Source organism: Xiphias gladius, chromosome 9, assembly GCF_016859285.1.
Source record: "Xiphias gladius isolate SHS-SW01 ecotype Sanya breed wild chromosome 9, ASM1685928v1, whole genome shotgun sequence".
Lineage (NCBI taxonomy): Eukaryota > Metazoa > Chordata > Actinopteri > Istiophoriformes > Xiphiidae > Xiphias > Xiphias gladius.
This window is the reverse complement of record NC_053408.1, coordinates 7,989,274-8,009,712: the sequence shown is the minus strand read 5'-3', so window position 1 is coordinate 8,009,712 and position 20,439 is coordinate 7,989,274. Positions and strand designations below refer to the sequence as shown.

Here is a 20,439-nt window from a genome sequence, read left to right as displayed (position 1 = left end):
AAGTTTCCAATGCAATTAGCTGGATCAGTAAATTGAATCAGTATCAGTACCTTACAGCATAAAACAGATCAGCCATGATATGACTGATTTGTCAATGTTGTTACAAAATTCAGTGTTTCTGGGCAGTGTCTAGGTCAGTTTTAAGTGCTGCAGCATTCCCTGGCCTCATGTTACCTTGTATGAAAATGATTCCAATGAGTTCCATGCAGTGAGCTCTACACATTTTCAATTTTGCGAAAGGAGAGCACTGGTATTGCATTGGTACTCTGTATCGGCAGGTACCCTGAGTTGAGGTATTGGAATCTGTGTCAGTAGAGAAAAAGTTGGATCAGTACATCCCTAGTGTAAAGCATAGACTATAAGAAGACTATGAAATGTCTTACCCCTCTCTGTGGGCCTCCCCCTTCTCCAATTCCTGGATGACCCCTAGCAGCACCTTGATGGTCTCTTGGCTGGAGCTGATGAGATTTTCCATGGCCTGGAGCTGTGCTTTAACATCCCTGTCCTGATTCATAGGCACTATTTGCTTACAGGCCTCCTGTGTTTGGTCGGGTGGTGCCCCATCAGCCTCACCACCTCTGCAGGGTGACAGAGGCTCCTCCATGCCCCTTAGAGGCCGAGCAGATAACTGTCCTGTGTGGCACTGTGCCTGTGTTGTACAGCCTCCACTGGAACGTGGTAGTGTTTCACTCTGCAGCCCGTTGAGCTGCAGTCCTTTCTTCCGCTTGCTCCGCACAGATGGACTGTCCAGGCACTCTACCTGCGTAAGGGAGTTCCAGGCGATGGGGCCCGTAACCTTGGAGGCCCTGTCCGGCAGGGTTCGGGATGAGCCCTCCTCCAGATTGAGCAGCTGCCGTTTGGCCGAGCGGTCCTTATCAGCCTCCCTCTGTAATCCTGTCCTGGCTTTGGAGGGGACACTGCAGAGCTGGTACTCTGCTTGTGCTCCGGCTCCACTTCCCCTCGATGTGTCTGCAAGGCAGTCTGTGTCTGCAGAGCAACTGAGCAGCAGAGCGTCAGAGCACAGGCCATCAGTTGCAGTGTGCTGCTCCACTGTGGCAATACACTCATTAGTATGGAGCAGAGCCCTGGTCCTCCGGACTCCACTCCCCCCACAGGCTCCCTCCCCCTCCTCCTCCTCATCTAAACCCTGCTCAGCAGCCTTGGACTGCTTCACCTCCATGACAAAACCGTTATTCTGACCTTTATAAGTTTCCACGGCCGCCACGTCTTTAAAGGTGTGGCCTTTTTTGCGCTCAAAGGGAAAGGTCTGATAGCGTTTCTTCAGGTCAGGAGACGTCTGTACGCCTGTGCTCCTTGTGACGTTTGGGATGGATCTGCGGGCAGGGACTGTCATGTACTTGCGGTATGCCACTTTGTATGAGATGGGCTTGCCACCTTTCCCTGCTGCCTGCAACTCCGCCTCCCTTTGCTCGTTCTGTGCCTCACAGATATCCTTGAAACGCACTTGCAGGGCCTTGTTTCTCTTCCTCACCTGTCGACTGGCTTCCAGGGAATACTTCACCTCCAGCGCCAGCGAGGTGGAGGGCAAGGGTGCTAACTCCGAGTCAGACTCTGAGTTGGTGAGCATGCATTTGCCACCCTCCTTGCTCACCATGTTTCCTGAGAGGCATGGAAAAAGATGCTGTGTTAACCATTGGTAATGAATGAAGACAAAGATCCTTGCCATACAACCCACTCAACAGAACGCACATGCTCTTTTAGCTTGGGGAGAAGTCAGGAACTTGTGCATGCCAAGAAGCATAGCAAATACAAATTTTAAAGGAGCATATTTTTCACATAATTTAAGTCACTTACCTTGATAATTGAGTATAACAGCAATAATTGAGTTTGACATTGTTGACATGTCAAAGTTCTTTGACAAACTTTTGCCAAAGAACTGTAAAATCACTCCCTAAGGATAAACATCCTAAGCAGAGATACTGAATTATGTTTCCCCACTATCACAGGTATGCTAGCGGCATCACGACTCTGCAATATATATTCTCCTTCTGCCTGCCGTTTTACAATAAGCAAACACTCCACACGCTTATATAGATCCTGAATCAAATATGACAATTATCCTTCTCAGCTTATCTGCCAAGCCTGGTCTCTGTCAACAGGGAATGACTTCCTATTTCAAACCTGTCTGTTTACTTACCTGGGAGGTATACAATGGACATTTCCTTCTCTATGACATTATCTCACTGCCTCTTTATTATTAAATTGTAGTATGTTTGTTCTCTGGCAAGCGACCAGTCTTTGTCTGTCTCATCTAACACAACAGTCTCATTTACAGATATTAATAGCCCCTTTTAGACACATGTGTCATTTGTAAATACAGAAATTTTAAGTGTTGGCATAATCATTCAGTCATTTTTCTACAAAAGATGCTCTGGCAATCTGCCTACTAAGTAAAAAAAAAGTAAAATTTTCTTAGGATGCATAAAATATATGAGTAAAAGGCTTCATGTTGTCAGTAAAGGCATTCCCAAGATTATGATTTTCTTGTGTACATAGTTCTTGTGCAAGTTCTCCAGAATTGGAGAGCTGCTCTTCCTCCGACTGAGCATGAGAAACCTAGACCGTTTTGCTTGTTTACAGACACCAGATATCTCATGGGCATCGTGACTCTATCTGTAAAGATCCTGTCATCTTTGAACAGAGTCAGCAGATGTTTTAGAAGTTTTATCATTAAAAAAATGAAAATGTTTTTAACTTAAAAAGCCATTAAAGACAAGTGTTACAGATTGATAGTCCTCCCATTAAACCATTAAATCATTTAGTAGTAATGTTTGTGAAAACACTGTCTGAGAACAGCAGAGCATGTCCATATAGACGGGTTAGAGATGGCAAGTTTCTGCTGTGCAGGCAGATACTACATTTGTTTGATTCTCAACCGACAGGTAAACACTGATGTGACCAAATGACCAGGGAGTACAGTGCAATGCAGTTTTTTCTAGAAACTGTCTATAAGCCCAACAGAGAGGACATGATGAATGAAAGATAATCTTGTGGCCGAGTACAGGCACATCTACAATACAGCACAGGATACAGTATTTACAAACTGTATTAATATTTCTTGAAAAAAATTCTCAAGAACCAGCCCCAGCCCCAGTCAGTGCAGTTATGCACATAGAAAGGCCAGGGGATTTTGGAAAAAAAAAAAAAAAAAAAGCATTTAGTAGTTATCAGTAGAAACACAAAGGAACACCATACCATAAAGATCTCCACCTCGTGTTGCATGCATATAATAACTTAATGACTTCTGACCCCGTTGCCATTTGGTTGATTGAGCTGTGGAAGCAGAGGGACGTACAACGACGTAAAGGGGATGAATCAGGGCTGCATATAGCCCATTCCAATACATTAATTTTCCAGGTATTACCCTGACTGTGCAGCATTTGAAGCATTTCAGTTGAAGATAGTCTGATTATTATTTTTTCACTATTTCTAATTGTTTGACCCTCCGACAATTATTCCCAGACTATTATCTATTCACCAGCATGGGTGTGCTCTCGTGGTCCATCACTCAGTGTCCTCTCCATGTTTGTTCAAAGGATGAGTTTTTGAATAAGACATTTAACTGTCCATATGTGGTCAGTGGAAGCCTCTGTGTAGTAGGGGCCCAAATTAAACATTATATTCAGTATGTGCAAAGTTTTATCTGATTACAATTGAAGATGCCACCCTGTTCTAAACCATCAAATATTGAGACATGACTGTAGTTTGTCAGCACAAACAGCAACAGTTTTTTGTCATTACTTTCTTCTCTGCCTTCTCTACACACAGGCTCTGCAATACGTACAGTTTCATGGTAGTGTAAAATATCCTCATTTAAATTTTATCCCTTTTGACATGTCAGCACTGCAGGGTGAACGATGTGTCACTGGCTCCACATATATGATTTGTTACCCATTGGGTTCGGGCCCAGGCAACTGTAGCAGCACTCATATCCCACCTCTGGCTGGAACACCACCCCTGGCCTCTTGCATGAGTCATCACGCAAGGCTGTGACGACTGCCCCTTTTTAGGATTTTTTTTTTTTCTCCGGTTTAGAGGCAACTAAATGAAGTGAACTGACCCACTATTTTCTACCCAGTAGGAAAGACCAAAAACCGATCTCACAGGGTCATGTGCGCATGGCAAAACACATCAGAGATGTTCACATCTGACCTTATTTTAGCAGCACGGCTCACACAGCTGTCATGCTGGCACTTTGGGTCATTATTTGGGTTATTTCAAGGGACCCAAGTGTATTCTGTCCATGATGAGAATCTGTTGAGAATTACTGGTTCTTGGGAACAATTTCCCTGCTAATTCAGTCATTCTTTGAAGCTTTGGAGTGCTGCAAGGACATTCCAGATTACTGCAGTAATGCAATTAATTATTCTTTAATGGAAATGGTCTTTATTCTCAAATTTTACTCAGTTAATGCAACACACCTTAAATTTATAACTGGGTCCCCATTATTTGCATTATTTTGACCTGCATATGAGTCAGCAGTTTTGTGAATGGCAGTAGCCTAATTGAACTTTTGGTTGCCGGGGGTAAAAGTCTTTAAAGTTGGAAATTTTAGTGTCCTGATTCAACCTGGGGACTGAATGTTTACCGTAACTTTGAGCCTGACTAATTTTGTTTTATCGCTTCTGCTCCACTGAAGGGAAAATTCATTAATATAGTATGCATCACAAAACAGGTGAATTGATTAAACCCTGGAAATATGGCTATACATGTCAATTAGCAACAACAGCCTGAACAGACTTTCTTGTTTAAGCATTTAACAGGATGTGTCATTGAGCTTTTCCATTTCTCCTCATTTCTTTTACATTACTGAAATCTTTTCCCAAGTTATGCTCAGTGTATATTATAAATATTTTCCTGGCAGCTTGGAAATATTAGTATAGCAGAAAAGTGTTTAGTCATACACTACGTGACCATATACTTTTGTGCACTCTGGTGCTGTTTTTCAAGGTTTGGGCCTCTTAGTTCCTATCAAGGGACATCTTAATACTACAGCATATGATCATATTTTAGACTGTGCCTCCATCCTTGTGGCAGCGTTTTGGGGAAGGCCTTTCCCTCCTTCAGTATAATAATGCCCTATGCACAAAGTGAATTTGGAGTTAACTTGACTTGCCTGCACGGAGCACCGACCTCAATCCTGTCCAACACCTTCTGATGAACTTGAAAACCGGCTGCAAGCCAGGCCTTATCATCAACATCAGTGACCGACCTCACTAATGCTCTTGTGGCTGAATTGGAAGCAAATCCCTGCAGCCAGGTTCAAACTTTGTGGAACGCTTTCCCAGAAGAATCAAGGGTGTTAGTGTCATAATGAGATGTTCAGCAATCACATATGGGAGTAATGTTTGGCCATACTTTTGGTAATGTAGTGTATGTAGCATCAAATCTTTAAAGCCTTTGATTTCTCAAATTTCCGAACATGGCACACCAGTATTTTTTGCTGAATAAAAATCATATGGAAATGTAGGCAGCCAGCTTTGCATTTTTGAATCGGAGACAAAGTGGGTTTTAGGTCTGCCCTTGTGCTACCTGATCAACGGAAAAAATCCTGCTCTCCTGTTACTGCAGTTTTACATCATTACCGCTCAGCTTGGTCTCAGATGCTGCTTGAACAAATAAGTGTGGAAGTATCATCCCAATAATGGAAGTTCAAAACTCTACTGTAATCCAGATTTATCTACTTGTGTTTTGTTTTCCTCTTTTCTCTCCTCCGTCAGCTTCCGCTGATAATTACACGGGGCTTAGTAGTGTTTTGAAAAGTCTTTGATCTGTCTCTTAAGAGCACACTGATTACACAGTAAAAAGATATGCAGGCTTGTAGTTTACTTTAGATGGTGTTGGTGAGGTCCTTTGACAGTGTGGTTTTATTGCTGGGTTTTTATTTTCTGTCTTTCTGTGTGCTGCAGCACGTGAGCAAGCTTGGGTGTGATGCGAGGGTATATATATAGCGCGAGTGATTGACTATACAGGTCAGTGTTGAGGGAAAACAGCAGTACACTGCATTAGTCCGACACCAAACGCAGCGAATGCTTTGTCAGTTAATGGTAGGTTAATGCCGTAAGATGGAGTGGCACTGGAAATCACAGGATTTTAATGGAATGTCTTTTTCTAGTAATTGTTGCTCAGTCATCATGGACCACTGCTAGGTTGCCAAGCTCCATTTTAAAGATTTTTGCCCAGAATTATCATGTAGTATTGCAGTAAAGGCTCATTAACACTGGCAACATATAATTAGAAATTTCCTAATTGTAAAGAAAGGAGAGGGTAAATTGTTTTACCCAGTCACATTTTAATCCTAGTTAGAATCACATTTAGATCCAGGATAACTGAAACGTTAATACCATTGTGATTCTTAAGCAACCTGTTGTACTGGAGTACAACAGTACTGGAAATTTGTACAGCGTCAATATGTTCTGCAAATAGTAGTAATGACTATTTACGTAAACTTAGGTTTTGTTTGAATTCAGGAGTCTGATGCTGTGACAGGATGAATCTAGATTTGCTATTGATCCACGGCACTCAAAACCCTTATATGTTAAGTTTCTGCCATATGCACCACTTTTTTTTTTTTTTTTTTTTTTAACTTATATTGCTTCCAGTCGTGCACTTGAAGCTCACATAGGATAAAAATGTGTATGTGAGGGGGGGGGCTGCATGAGATATTGCAGTTATAAGACTTAATACAGGCTAACAGCCTCTCATTGAGCCTCCCAAGGCTTAGAATGTGTGCTGTAAGTCATTAGTAATTTTTTTTCCTGCCCCTACTGTGTATAATGCTTGAAACTGCTATCATGAAACAACACAGTATACTGGATATCAGTCGGCAGCTGTTTTCATGGAGCACTTCTTATCCTTGAACTGGAGCCTACGGACATTGTAGCCTTATTATTTTTTACTCACTTTGTCCCCACTAAATTGTACTTGTATTCTATTTTAGTTCCTCACTCACTGTAGTTAGTTGGCTTTGTGTGCTGCGCCTGCACCCAGGTGGGTTCTTGGGAGCTTGATGAATTTGCAGGAAGCCTGTAATCCATACGTTAGTGAACATGCAGGCTAGATGGAGATCAGACCTCAGGAAAGGATGTATGCTGCAGAGGCTCCCTGCTTTAATCAGAATGCAGCAAAGCACTCTCTCCTCTCCTCTGCTCTTCGTTTTTCAACAGAACATTGTATCTCTCTTCTTTCTGTTACTATATTTTGTTCTCTTCTTCATATTCTCTTCCCCTTTGTTGCTTTCTCTCTGTGAGTTTCTGTCTTCTCTTCCTCTCTCTTTGCCTTCTAGACACTGGGGTTTCAAAGCTGATGGGTAACTAGAGAACTCCCCTGCTGCTCTCAGATTCCTCCTAGTCATCCCTAGCAAAGAAAATAAGACATACACACATGACCAAATGTGGAAAGGATGGAAAAGAAGAGGGAAAGACTAGAATAAACAGGTGCAAAGAGAAAGAATGTTGCGTTCTTGCTGTGCTTGATTGGAGAACAATTGTGAATGTCAGTAAAATTGACAGAGATAGAAATGAAGAGGGAAGATGAAGCCATGATGAAGGAACCATGAACAAGAATAGGCAGAGACCAGGGGGGGGTGGCAAAAGCCATCCCCTCTTGTCAGTGAGATGTATCATTTTGGCAGCTCAAATGAATCTAATGGAAGCCGTTTAGTGGAGGGAAAAGCTTTATAAAACCAATTTACAATGAACTGTAATTTTATGATTTTCTATTTTTAACTCTTTTTTTAAGACCTCTCTTAGTGTGCAGGACTCTCCTTGGATCATGTACATGTCAAGGTCCAGTTAGTCTTAATTGTACATAAAATCAAAAATAAATTTGAGGCTTTTAGCTATCAATCTTCCTCAGAGGGATTCGATGTGAGTGACAGTTATTCATTTTTCTGAACACAGCAGCGAGCACAGAGTTTATGGTCCAAAATCACATTAGGTCTACCAGCTTGCATTGCAGCTGACCCTGTCCTCTGACCCCCACCTGCTGAGATCGATAATCTCTCTCAAGAAATACTCACAGTGTTGCTTGTGAGCCCCTCAAGCCACAGTAATTAGTGCTGAAACTATCAGTCAATCCGCAGTAACTTACACTTCTGATAATTGATAAATTGTCATTTTTGAAACAGAAATGCCGAAGATTTTCTTGTTCCAACTGCTCAAAAGTCAGAATATGCTGCTTTATTTCTGATATGTAACTGGAAATTGAGTATCTGCGGTTTCTGGACTATTGGTTGGAACAAAACTCTCACTCTGTTAACTGAAAAAAACAAAAAAATAAATTAATTATTAATCAAAAGAATTGTTAATTGCAGCCCTAAAAGTAATAAAACGATACACATTGAGATACATGTAGTCCACTTTTTCTCTTTACCACAGTAAACTCCCAGCGTCTGTTCTTCTCCCCCTCGGCCTGTCAGACCCCCAGCTGACTGGGCCTCTACTACAAAGCAGTGGGGAACACATGCTTTACAGACACATACACCAGCGCACACTGGCAACACCCAGGTGGGATCAGGTGCAAAGCGTCTACTTCTGTTTGCAACAGACGCACGAAGTCCTCTACACATACACACACACACACACACACACACACACACACACACCTTCTCCCCATCAAAAACAGATGCATGAGATTCACCTCAGTTGTGTAGCGTTGTTGTGGCGCTCCCAGTGAAAAAATAAGACTCTTAATGAATAATGGTATTAGCACATGAGATGTAACATCTGGCTTGTTCCAAAAGCAGACATTCTTTTATAGGGGAGTAATTTGTTTTCTGGATGAATGAGCACCCCTCCCAGCGAGCGGGGCCATGGGAGGTAAGTGCACACTTCACCACTCGTTTGTAAACCCTGCACTCTCCCTCACGCCTTCCCACCTTCACACTGTCTGCCATATTTGCTTGGTTCAGTGATGTAGGTGTCTTGCGAAAAAAAAGGGGAAAAAAAGTTTCCAAAAATGCAATTTGTGCAGGAAAACTCTGTAACATTTCTCCCTGCCAGTTCTCTCTGTTTTGTGCACAACATCTCTGCTTACAAGCTTTGTTGTAGCTTTGTTCTACCTTCCTTTCCATCTTCACGTACCACTCAGCATTTGGAGTGATAGTGCACAGCGGTTGGCATGCGTACACTGCTTTCTTCGTGTGTGCTTATGTGGCAAAACAGTCAGTCTTCTTCTTCCTTCTCTCTGGAGCATTACTGGGTAAGGTCCAGACTGATATCAGCGATTCCCAAAAAATAAAGATTAGCTTTGACGTGTTGGGCCATCGTGCTCATTGTTCCTGGACCACTGTGCCTGGATCTTATAGAGGCAGCGTGAAGGTTAAAGGAAGTGACGTATGAAGGGAAATGTGTAATTTCTTCTTTCTTGAGCAACATCCTATTTTCATCCCTACACACTGATTTTGTATAATTATATTTACAATATGTTAAAAAAAAAAAAAAAAGGCTGTGATGGCAGGAGTGTACTTTTTGTGTCACTCTTGAGTGTCAGCACATAATACCCTTTGAATATAAAAATAAAAGAAACATTCAGTATCCTCTTTTTCCTTTCTCTCTAATATTTCTGACAGACAATCTGTTTTCCCCTTGCTCTGTATCTCTTTTTCTGTCTCTATCTATCTTCACCTGTTTCCCTCAGTCCTCTCCTCAGTGTGTGCAGAAAGGGAAATAGAGCACAGGGGAGATTGTATCAGAGCGTCGATGTGTGATAGGGCTGAAGGGGAGACAGAGAGTGATGGCAGGGGATTTGCGGGGATGAGTAGGAGTGACATGCGTTTTGTGTGGCAACTGAAGGACAGTCAAGATTTGAGGGTTCTACGCAACTCAGTGCTCTCGCTCTCTTTCTTTCTCTCGCTCCCTCACACACACACACACACACACACACACACACACACACACACACACACACACACACACACGCACACACACACACACACACACACACCTGCGCACATACACATAGTCTGTAAGAAGATGGTGAGTTCACCCAGTCCATTAATCTAAATTAGTCTTTAGTTAAGGTCATTCATCAGATGCAGCCAACTGTCTGATGGCCAGCTTCATTACATATTCCTCTGTGCTGCAAGCTACCTGCCATGAAGACACTGCTGCCTCCATACTGTATATGGGACAACAGTTTCATGCAACGATTCTTTACAATTCTTTTGGTTTAGAAATCCGTGCGTTTTATGTAACACTCACTCAGCGGCAAAACTGAGAGGAAATGCAGCATCATGCAAGCCCTTTGTACGCAAGCACTGTTTCAGCTATGTATGCCGAGCCAGTCAGCTTAAATCTGGATCTAAATCCTCTCGAACATAGAAAACTGAACTGCCCGCTCGAATAAAGGTCAGGCAGCAGTGGCAGTGACTTTTCTCTCATATTTACCTGAGACATAAACATTTTTCATGTTTAAAGTTTTTCTGAACTTACTCAGCACTAGCACATTCCTCAACCACTGCCTGAAATCTCCCTTAACCACGTCACCCCAGCAAAGGGAAACTAAGCATAAAATCAATCTGAGATTTACCTCCTTTTATCCGCCACACGTATTTGCTATTTGATCAACTGACTAAAAAGGAAAATCTTCAGTGAAAACATTCCTTGTGGCTTATCACAGGCTCAGTCCCACAGAGCGAGCAGATCCCTCGGATTTCCCCCAACAGAGGTTATTTGAACAGACTTTCCTTCTTGCAGTTGTAGGCTGAGAGGTTAAATAGAGGAGAGGACAAGAGCAGAGAGGAGCGACTCACCTCAGACTGTGAATTACTGATGTAAAGGATGCAATAGCCTAGATCCCCGGTTGTGCCCATGCATGCCCGTTCCCTTTGCGGATTAGAGGCGAGCTGGAAGAGGAGGCTATGCCATGGCAGAAGTTAAGAGGACAGGCAGGCAGCGGCACGCAGGCAAAGCAGCAGCAGCAGCAGCAGTTGGAGTAGTTGTTGCACATCGGCGTCCTCTGATCCAGTGGCGTGAGCTTCCTCTAAGCCCCAGTCAGAGTCAACACTCCCCCTCTCTTTTCCTCCTCTCCACCCGCTCTCCTCTGTTCCCCTTTTCTCCGCACGTCGTCGGCAGGGGCTCTCACTCACTCACACATGCATACAAACACACTCACATGCGCAGGTACACACATACATACACACACACACACATACATACACACACACACACACACACACACTGGGACTGAACTCCGGACGCCTCAGCGACAGAGCCCACGCAGGCAGAATATCCCCATCGTGCCGCCGTGATTCTCCTCTCTGGCTTTCTCCTTTTTTCTGTGTGAGTGCATCTGAGTGTGTGTGTGTAGAGAGAGAGAGTGAGACAGACAGACAGGGAGAGAGAGAGAGGGAGAAAAGAGAGAGAGGTTAAGCGAGAGGGGGAGGGAGCATGGGAGAGAGGGAGAGCAGAGGGAGGAGGGAAGATTGCAGTGGAGAAAGTACAGTTCTAGTTTTGGCTACATCTGGCAGGTTCGTGCATCATTCCTTTATCTGATCATCAGTTAAAGCAGTTTTGTCAGTGACCTAATTTCCATGGAGACCATGTGCACTTAAAAAAAACTTACTTTACTTACTTGGTCAGGAGCGGAAGAATTAAATGCAGAATTCGAGTCGATCTGTTCAGAGTGCACTTTTCCTCATAGCTCTGCAGCCCGACGTGCAAGCGCTTCAACATTTTTGTCTCGACAAAAAGACAGCAACGGATGTGCTTGAGACACGCCAGTCTGCACGCACACCTGCGTGTGAAATTCTTTTGTGTGTTGCTCGACGTCTCCATAGACTGATCGTCATGTACTAGTCCTTTCACCTTTTGTCATTTCAATTTCCCCAATTCCGCACAGCTCTTTTCTCTGTGTGGGGAGAAGATTCCATCTGCTTGTCCCCCCTCTCAAGAGCTTGTTTGCCTGATCTCCCCTCAGCTTTTTATCCATCTGTCATGGGCTAGTTAGTACTTAAAGACTGTTTGTGCAGGAGAGGACCTGTTTTTCATCTGGGAACGTGCAAATTCCTCTCAGACTTGATTGGATTTTTGTTGTACAATTGTAATGTTTAATGAACAAAATAAAGAGGGAGGGAAATAACACAGTTTGTAAAACCATGATGATGTAAAAGTGAAGCTGTATATGCCTGGTTGGGTGTTTTTGCAACCATAGTCGCCCTTATTGTCTCCCAGGGAAACCCCGAGCTCTGCTCTAAGCCTCAGGTACTATGGTAATGAGCTGCAGTTCTCCAGACAGCAGCTGCAGCTACTGTGTGTATTTGCATTCAAGTGTGTGTGTGTGTGTGTGTGTGTGTGTGTGTGTGTGTGTGTGTGTGTGTGTGTGGTCGTACCTGTGAACGTTTTCATATACCTTATGTTTACCAGTGATTCAGCAGATGAACAACACGCAGCCGGCCATAACGCATACAGTAAAGACTGGAACCATCATTAACCATTCAGAACCTTGTGAAGTCGATATGTAACTTTGTTGTTGAGGATTTATGTAAACCAGAATTCAATAACTTTGAGCTGACGGGGTTAACTGGCATTTTGGGTGAAAATGATACCCATTCATCAGATTTAAGCTCTTGTAAAGATTTTAGTTATGTCTGTGAAAAAAAATAAACTTAGAGTAATTTAGATATATATCCAAAGCCTTACATGAAAATCAGCGTTAACGCAATAATATCGTTCATCATCTTAAGCTGTCTTCTTCCTAATAAGAAACTTCTTTTTTTCTATTTTGTTTATGACACTTCTTATTATTATATTGTTTCTCATTAGGTTTATTTCCCTGTAGTTACTACATTTTATATTTTTTTTCACTATTGGATCATAGCTTATTATTGGATTTCATTTTGTTTTTTTGTGTCATTGGACTCTTGTCTCATCAGTAAATCCTGTTTGTTGTGAGATCTTGTTATTAATTTTTTAATTTAGAAATTTTTCAGCTGGAATTAAACAAAAGTCATATTGACGATCTGAAATAATGATGATTGATGATGGGAATTCTTAATGTGCAGGACCTCGATATCTGGGCACACAAAGGGTGCCTTGAAGATATATAAATTAGTAGTGTCATCATTTGAAAACAAAATACTCAGCCTTTAAATCCTGGACAGAAAATAAAGCTGAGATTATTGTGTCTATCTTAGTTTGATAAATGATGAAATGTAATATATTCAAAACACATGTTGTACAGAGAAACAATTGTCCAAACCCACAGAGCGTTACTTTTAATTCTGGGGAAGATTTGGTGAAGAAAATTCTACAAATACCAAATACATCGTGCTAAATTACATGGGACTGTGTATGGGTAATTCATCCAATTTATTGTAGGTTTGACGTGCTGTAGCTTCAGTAGGGCCCTGGAACAATTATATACACAGAATATGTAATGTCAGATGAAAAAACAAAGGATGTTTCCCCACATATGCCATACATAGATAAAATGAAAGATGATTTTTCTAGATCTTTATAAGGTAATTCTAACCTCATGAAATCAGAGTCAAGTTTCACCTTCATGATTTTTTATGGTTGTCATGAAAGAGTAGAAGAGAAGATGCAGAAGACAAATTGATACACACAGTCAGCTAAAACTGAAATAATAACGTCCGATTGTTTCACATTGTATGTATATACCATAAGTCTCTGTGGTCTCAAGATACTGGTCAAAACCAAAGACATATATGGTTGAAGTAATGCCCGACAGCATTGCGACTGCGAAGTACACGTTGCGGTTGCAGCCCGCAGCACTGCTGATTCAGCTCGCAAAGAAAGTGCCGAAAGATTTTTAGAGAATGAAAGGGAGACATGACTGGATTACAGCTGACACCTGGGGACACTTCACACTTAAATCCATTTGACCTATATCCCTTGTTTATTACTTTCTCACTTCATCCCAGCTCTCTCAGGCAAGCTCTTTATGAAACGTGCATAACAGAAAGTTTTGTGTTTCTTTGTTCATCCCCTCATCTTATCTGCTTCTCTGCAACGTGACATAAAGTACTCCCGGTTCCTGACTGACTCACTGCTCACAGCACAGTTTTGTGAGACTGGGTTCTTGTTTTAACGTGACAGTAATACATCTACACTACAGCCTTGTTATTGCTCTGCCGGGCTATGACAAGCTGGCAGGTTTTGACACAGGAGAAAGCTGAAAAATGTTTGCAAGGATTTGACCTTTGAACATCTCGGTGCTCGGCAAATGCTTTAGATTCGAACCCTGGGTTAATGGCATTTATTTAATGGATCTGCTCTGAGGGGTGATGTCTACTGTGTGTGGGGTTGGAATAGCCTTTGCTGTTTTCTTTTATTGGAATCTGCTCAGAGATCTGCTTGTGTAAGCAAACTGTTTCTCAGATGGATAAACCAGTGGCAGTGGACAACTCACTGGAGTGACTCTCCTCTCCTATTGATTTCATTACTTGGAAGCCAACCCCTCAGGGGACTCCTATTTGATGTCCTTGTCCCCTGCATGTACGGCATACACAGTTTGTTCTCAGTTTTTGCTGCCAGGCCTGTTGGGATTGTAAATAGATTTATGGATTGTGTGGTCTGTGATTTGAGTACAGAGTTGCTCCTGTTTACGACTACACTGTCATTTTCTTCATTAGCTACAATTGTATTAACCTATTTTTAAACGCATTTTCCATTTGTGCTTTATAAAAACTTGAAAGTAAAAGTAAAGTAAATCAAATAAAGGCCAAAAAAAAAAAACGTAAATAATTATTTTTCTAAAAAACAACAACAAACCATCACAGATTTCATCTTAGGTGGGAAGCAGTAAAGAAATGCAATGATGTATTAGAATTACAGGTGTTGGATTGATGTTGGATTGATTATGTATGTATTATGTCTTTTCACATCCTCTCAAAGAAAATCTCATGACGGTATTTGATTTGATTCTGTAGCATACTTCCTATGTCCTACTGATTTGAAAGGACGGGAGTCTTCCTCTCACTGTCACACTGCTCTTTCTCAGCTCAGACTGCTGTAACACTCCTGTCATTCCACTAATTGGCATAGAATGTGTCCGCATTGCCTAGTGGAACAGGAAATTGTCTCGCCCCCCCCCCAGTCTAAATTTCCCCGGATTTTCTGAAGAAAAAAAAAAAAACTGGTCTGTCTCCCCTGCCCCAAATTAAAAAATTAGTCTAAACTGTTCTTAAACTGCTGATTCCCATATTACAGCTAGTACAAATGCAACTTTCATTTAGTAGCCTCACTGTCACCGCACAGCTTCATATCCAAGATCCTCTGAGATCCTGAGTGCATTCATCCACACAGAGTACATTCGAGTGTTGAGTGTCATATCAGTATGGAACTGAATTATTAGATGGAGAAGAGCGCTGTCAGTTTATTGTGGCTTAGATCTCTCAGCAATTGTGAAAGAGAAAGGGAACGGTTTGTGTGTGTGTGTGTGCATTTATTTATGTATGTTTCAGCTGACAAGCTGATATGATGTGTCTGCTGTGCAGCAGCACTGGCCTAGCAAGTCTTAGAGTGAGAAGCAAAGCTGAAAATCTGCCTAGCAGATATGTCAGCGAGAGTCTGTCCCCATCTGCTGCAGTCTTTTGGTCTTTTCATCAAATGTGGTTACAAAGCTGGCTCTGAATTTGTCCAAAAAAAAAAAAAGAAAAAAGAATCTAGAGTATGAAGCAGGTTAAAACACTGTGGAAGTAAAGCTCAGCACAAACATGCTTGTCATTTAAATTATGTGAGGGGAATATTATGTCAAAATTAGGCTGTATCAAGGGCTAAAGTTGATATAAATATAATGTCAAAGATATTGTGAGCAGATTTGGTTTTGCTAACTTTCCATAAATGTCAAAATTGTCTGATATTCTTGCACTGCCTTAGACCCAGTGACCACCAAGAGCAAATTCAAAGTGTGGATCACCTCAAACCACAATATTTAAAGCTGGTTTCGACCTTTGGACAGCGTGTTATGGCTTCAATACATGACAGTGTATTACTGACCTACACAATCTCCCTCAAGCTTCAGTTCGTCCATGCAAGCTGACAGTCTGACCAGACAATGGTCAGTAACATCTGTTTCCTTTCCAGCGAAGGATGTAGGGTTGGCATTGGACACACAGTTTTCTTGTGAAAGAAAGTGGCCTTGGCTCAATGGATTCACCTGTATAAATTAAGGTATCTGTTCAGGGAAGTGTAATGCTTTGATGTATTAGAGTGTGACAGTGCTTCCTCAAGCTCGTCTTAGTTGGATGCCGTCTGAATGAACGGCATAACGGGTCACTTTCATGGCTGGCTGCCCAGGTTCTCTGTGGTTATTATTTATGGTTATGTATTCTGAAGTGGTTATCTGGACATCACAGTGCATTACGCCAGATGCTGCTGAAGAAGAAAATGCGGTGTGAATGGTTTCAGCTGGCCTCTAACCGGTCCTTCACTCGTGTCCGATGGCCGACCCGCCTGCATGCCACCTTGTTGGCCTGATGTTGGAGCCAAGTGGGCTTGCTGTTGAATCCTGCCGCAGTGGCCAAGTACCTAACGTGTCGGCTCTATCTCCCTTTAACAGGCTAGTGTGAAAAGTGCTCAAGTATTGCTGCCTTTCCATCTCTGTTCTCTGTCTGCACTGCTTCTGTGTCTGTGATAGTGGTGTGTGGAGGAAAAGGAGATGAGCAAATGCATTTACCCCTCTGGTCAGCAGTAAGACACGATACACTATACAGTGATTTCAGTCATTTAAGTCATGTTTCTGTAGAAATGTTTCTATAAAACAACAACAATACATTTAATTGTCTTAAAATAAAGTGTTATTATTTTTAATTTATAGTAAATAGTTCTATTATTATTATTATAATAAGTATTTTTGTATGTAGACTTATTGTTTTACAAATTTCTGTTGTCCAAATGAATGAAAATTACTCATTAAGGTTTTGGTTTAGAGATAAATGTGCCATATCAAAACATATATTGAAAAACTGGCAATTAAGTAGTTTTATTAGTGCATTCTGTTTGAGAAAGTAATATATAAATTGATTGTTATAAAAGAACAAGTATATGTTTGTGTTTTCCAGCAAATACAACAGAGGGAAGGGATGCGTCAATGGACATTTTTAAGGTGTTTGATGCACAGCTGGTTTATGCGTTTTCATATATTTGGTGTATTTTTCTCTCCATTTCTTTTGAGTTCTCCGAAACTTACATGGAAATTTATGTGCACATGGAAATTTTTTAATCTCAGCTCCCAACAGTGCTTTATGCTTTCTCTGAGTGAGGAGGCAAATTGAAGATATTACAAATTGAGATCTTATTGTGTGCCATTGGTCATCTCTGCCAACAAAACCAGCCATCCTATAAGCAGTGCTTCTCTCTTTCGCATGAGATCTTTTTTTTTTTTCTTTAAAACCAAAGCCTCCATGATTTAGCAGTGCTGATCGCATTTGTTTGCATAGGAGTGGCTTCATCTCTCCCAGATTAAACGGCGTAGTGCCCGTGTGAGCTTTTCTGTGTGCTCGTGTAATTTCCGTTGTAATGAGCCAGCAAATTCATATTTCATCAGGCCTGAAGCTAATAGAGAGAAGGAGGGAGTCATTTTGGTCCCTGTTGGTCATCATAGCCCCTTTCCTCATCTTTCTCACTGTTCCTGTGTCAGTTTTCTCTCCTCCAGAGATGGGTTGAGTCTCAGTCTACATCTCTCCAGAGACCTGTGTGCCATTTCCCCGCTGGCTTAATTAAAGGCTTAAAACAATGCTCTGTTTATGGGGCAACCCTTCACTACTAGAGCAAACATCCATTTTTACTTCTCCGCTGTCAGGCACTAAGTGAGATGAATTATCGAAGAGATGCAAGCTAGAGAGCAGTGTATGATGGATCTGGCCCTGCCCTCTAATCACCAGTTTTTCATTTCCACTAAGATTCTGCCTCATTTGCCCACAAGTATAAGATAAATATGGAGGAAGGGTTTTTGGAAATCTGAAGCTTCTGGACACTGTGATAGATATCAATTGTGAAGTTTCCATTTATTGTGGTTCAGCTTGAGAAATTGTTTCAGTAGATAAATACTTGACATTAATGTCAGCACACTCGGTGGAAATTGAATGATTGACTTCCATAAGCATTTTCAGCATTTTTGTCTGTTCCTTCAGGTGTTTTATCATTTAGTGTGGAAGCTCAGCATTTGATCCGGTAACTGTGTACGCTTTTTGCTTTGCTCATGAGGTCATGAGCTTTGCCTCAAATCACTAATTTGTTTTGTTTTGTTTTTTTTCTTCATTTTTTTTTTATTCTATTGCCTTCATGACAAACACTCAATAGGGTGCCCTGTTGCTCTGAGAAAATTGGTATTTTGGATACGTATTAATCATGATCATTTTACATCATCACTGACAAGTGTCGTGTTTTATAACTATAATTTATACATGTGTCATCTCAGGAGCAAAGGGGCACTGGATAATTTGATTTTCAGCAGAAACTAGCGTTCATACTTTGGGGAATCTACAATGTTGCCTGGGCATGAATTTGCTTTGGTGTATTACAACTGAGGCTTTTAAAGTACAGCTGATTTGATTTCGAAAACAACATGACTTTTCGACCCAAGAGTGGTAAGGATCTAAGAATAACAGTTGTTTTTCCATTTGTAGTTTCTAGCGGACAGTGAACATTAGAACCTCACAGAGCTGTTAGAATGGTTTTAGGTCTTCTAGTGTTCTTGATTTCTGTTTTTTTAATACGTATATAGTGTCTCATCCTGTTCTAATGGCAGGATTTTCATTACTGATGAAGGAATTCCTGTCATAGTGGTGATTTTTTTTTTTTTAATAAATGCAGCCTTTGAGTTGGAAAACAAACAATTATCAACAGGCACGAGGCGTCACACAGTCAAACTTAAAGTAACCTCGTACACTCAGAGCAATAAAAGGAGTTGTGTCAGGATATCTTAACCCCTCTTTGTCTGTTTCTGTTTCTTGTCTTTTAGTTTTTGTTTGTTTTTGTCACTCAGGCAGCTGAAGGAGTATTTTCTGGTTCTCCCACCTCTACTAACGCTCCTCTCAGCAGCTCCTCAGTGTGTCACATATAGTGCCTCCATCACCCACATGAAATCAGACATGATAGCCCACTTGTGAATAGTGAGAGAAAGACTTCTTTATCTTTTCCCAAACTTTTCTTCTCTTTGCCTGCTTTATTTGATGTCCGTCCATCCTTTCTGTTTCCTAAAAAAAAAAGAAAGGGAGAGAAGAGATGAGCCATAAAATTAGAGCTGGAGAACGCTGAGGAGCGTACGTGAACTTCATATCTCTATTTCTTGCATTACACCTTAACAGCTGGTGTGGCATGTGTTCCTGTTCCCCATTTGGATCTTAATTGTTGCATAGTGAAAGGTCTGAATCCCTTTTCTGGGAGAGCCTTTATGTCTGTATCTCTCACTCTGAAACCACATCCAGCCAGGAATATGGTAGCTGTCTAGAGCCCTCACCTGAATGTAATTTTTTTTTTTTTTTTTTTTTGTTGGCAGCGGGGAGGCATGAACCGTTTAGGACCTATACGTAGTTTTCAGAGGTGCAACATTAATTGGACAATTGACTGACAATCAGTTTCATGACCAGGTGTGGCCTGTTCCCTTATTTCATGTCATGTTATTTCACGACAGATTACGCACATAAAAGGACGGAGGTGATTCCAATTTTGAATTTGCTTTTGGTCGCTGTTCACGGGACCCCTCAATATGCGGTCCAAAGAGGTGTTGATGCAAATGACAGAGGCCATCATTTGGCTGAAAAAACAAAACCAACCTATCAGACAGATGGCAGAAACTTAAGAAGAGTGGCAAAATCAACAATTTTGTACATTCTTGAAAAGAAGGAGTGCACTAGTGACTTGTGGACATAACTGTACATTTGGAAGCTTAAGATGCTTTCATTCTGTTGGCAGTCTTAATTGAACATTGGGAGTAAGTTTTAGGGGCTTATGCTACTATATGCAGCGTTTGAGCCTTATGCCAAGTTCCACACTGAGGATTACAGCATGTAAAGTTTGCTCTGAAGGGTCTTTATCTTGGGGATTCATTGAGAGCTGCAGAGATATAAGGAATGAAGGAGCGCGGCATCCTCTCCAGCTGAACGTAGACTCTCTGGTCTTCATGGTGAGGGGAGTTGATGCAACAGGTGCCAATGATTTCATAAGACTTCTGCCAGCTTTGAAGCCCTTTCTCCTTTTATTAGTAAAGTGACTTCCCAATGTGAGGGGAATTGCAGCAGCAACTTCCCGCCCCTCAAGTCAGTTACACTGCTGGATCTAGGATTTTTAAGAAAGATGGGCTCAACATCCTCAAAAAAAGGCTTTAAATAATGATACCTTTGCCTGGGAACTGTACATTAAATCCTCCCACCAAGACAAAAATCCACTAAACTGCCTTCACTAACGGCATCCTTTGTTCTTCAGTTAGGAGAATAAGGAGTTACAGAAGTAT

At 41.6% G+C, this 20,439-nt stretch overlaps 2 protein-coding genes across 5 annotated transcripts in view; one reads left to right on the top strand and one right to left on the bottom strand.

Moving 5' to 3' along the window:
* The window catches only part of LOC120794105 (inhibitory synaptic factor 2A), an 18,748-nt gene extending 17,133 nt beyond the window's left edge, over window positions 1-1,615 (bottom strand). Inside the window, exon 1 of the mRNA XM_040134779.1 lies at window positions 384-1,615. Coding sequence (XP_039990713.1) covers window positions 384-1,615 — 1,232 coding nt within the window. The remainder of the gene's footprint in view (window positions 1-383) is intronic.
* dock1 (dedicator of cytokinesis 1) overlaps window positions 1-20,439 on the top strand; it is a 179,096-nt gene that overhangs the window by 99,649 nt on the left and 59,008 nt on the right. The gene's annotated exons all lie outside the window — the stretch shown is intronic.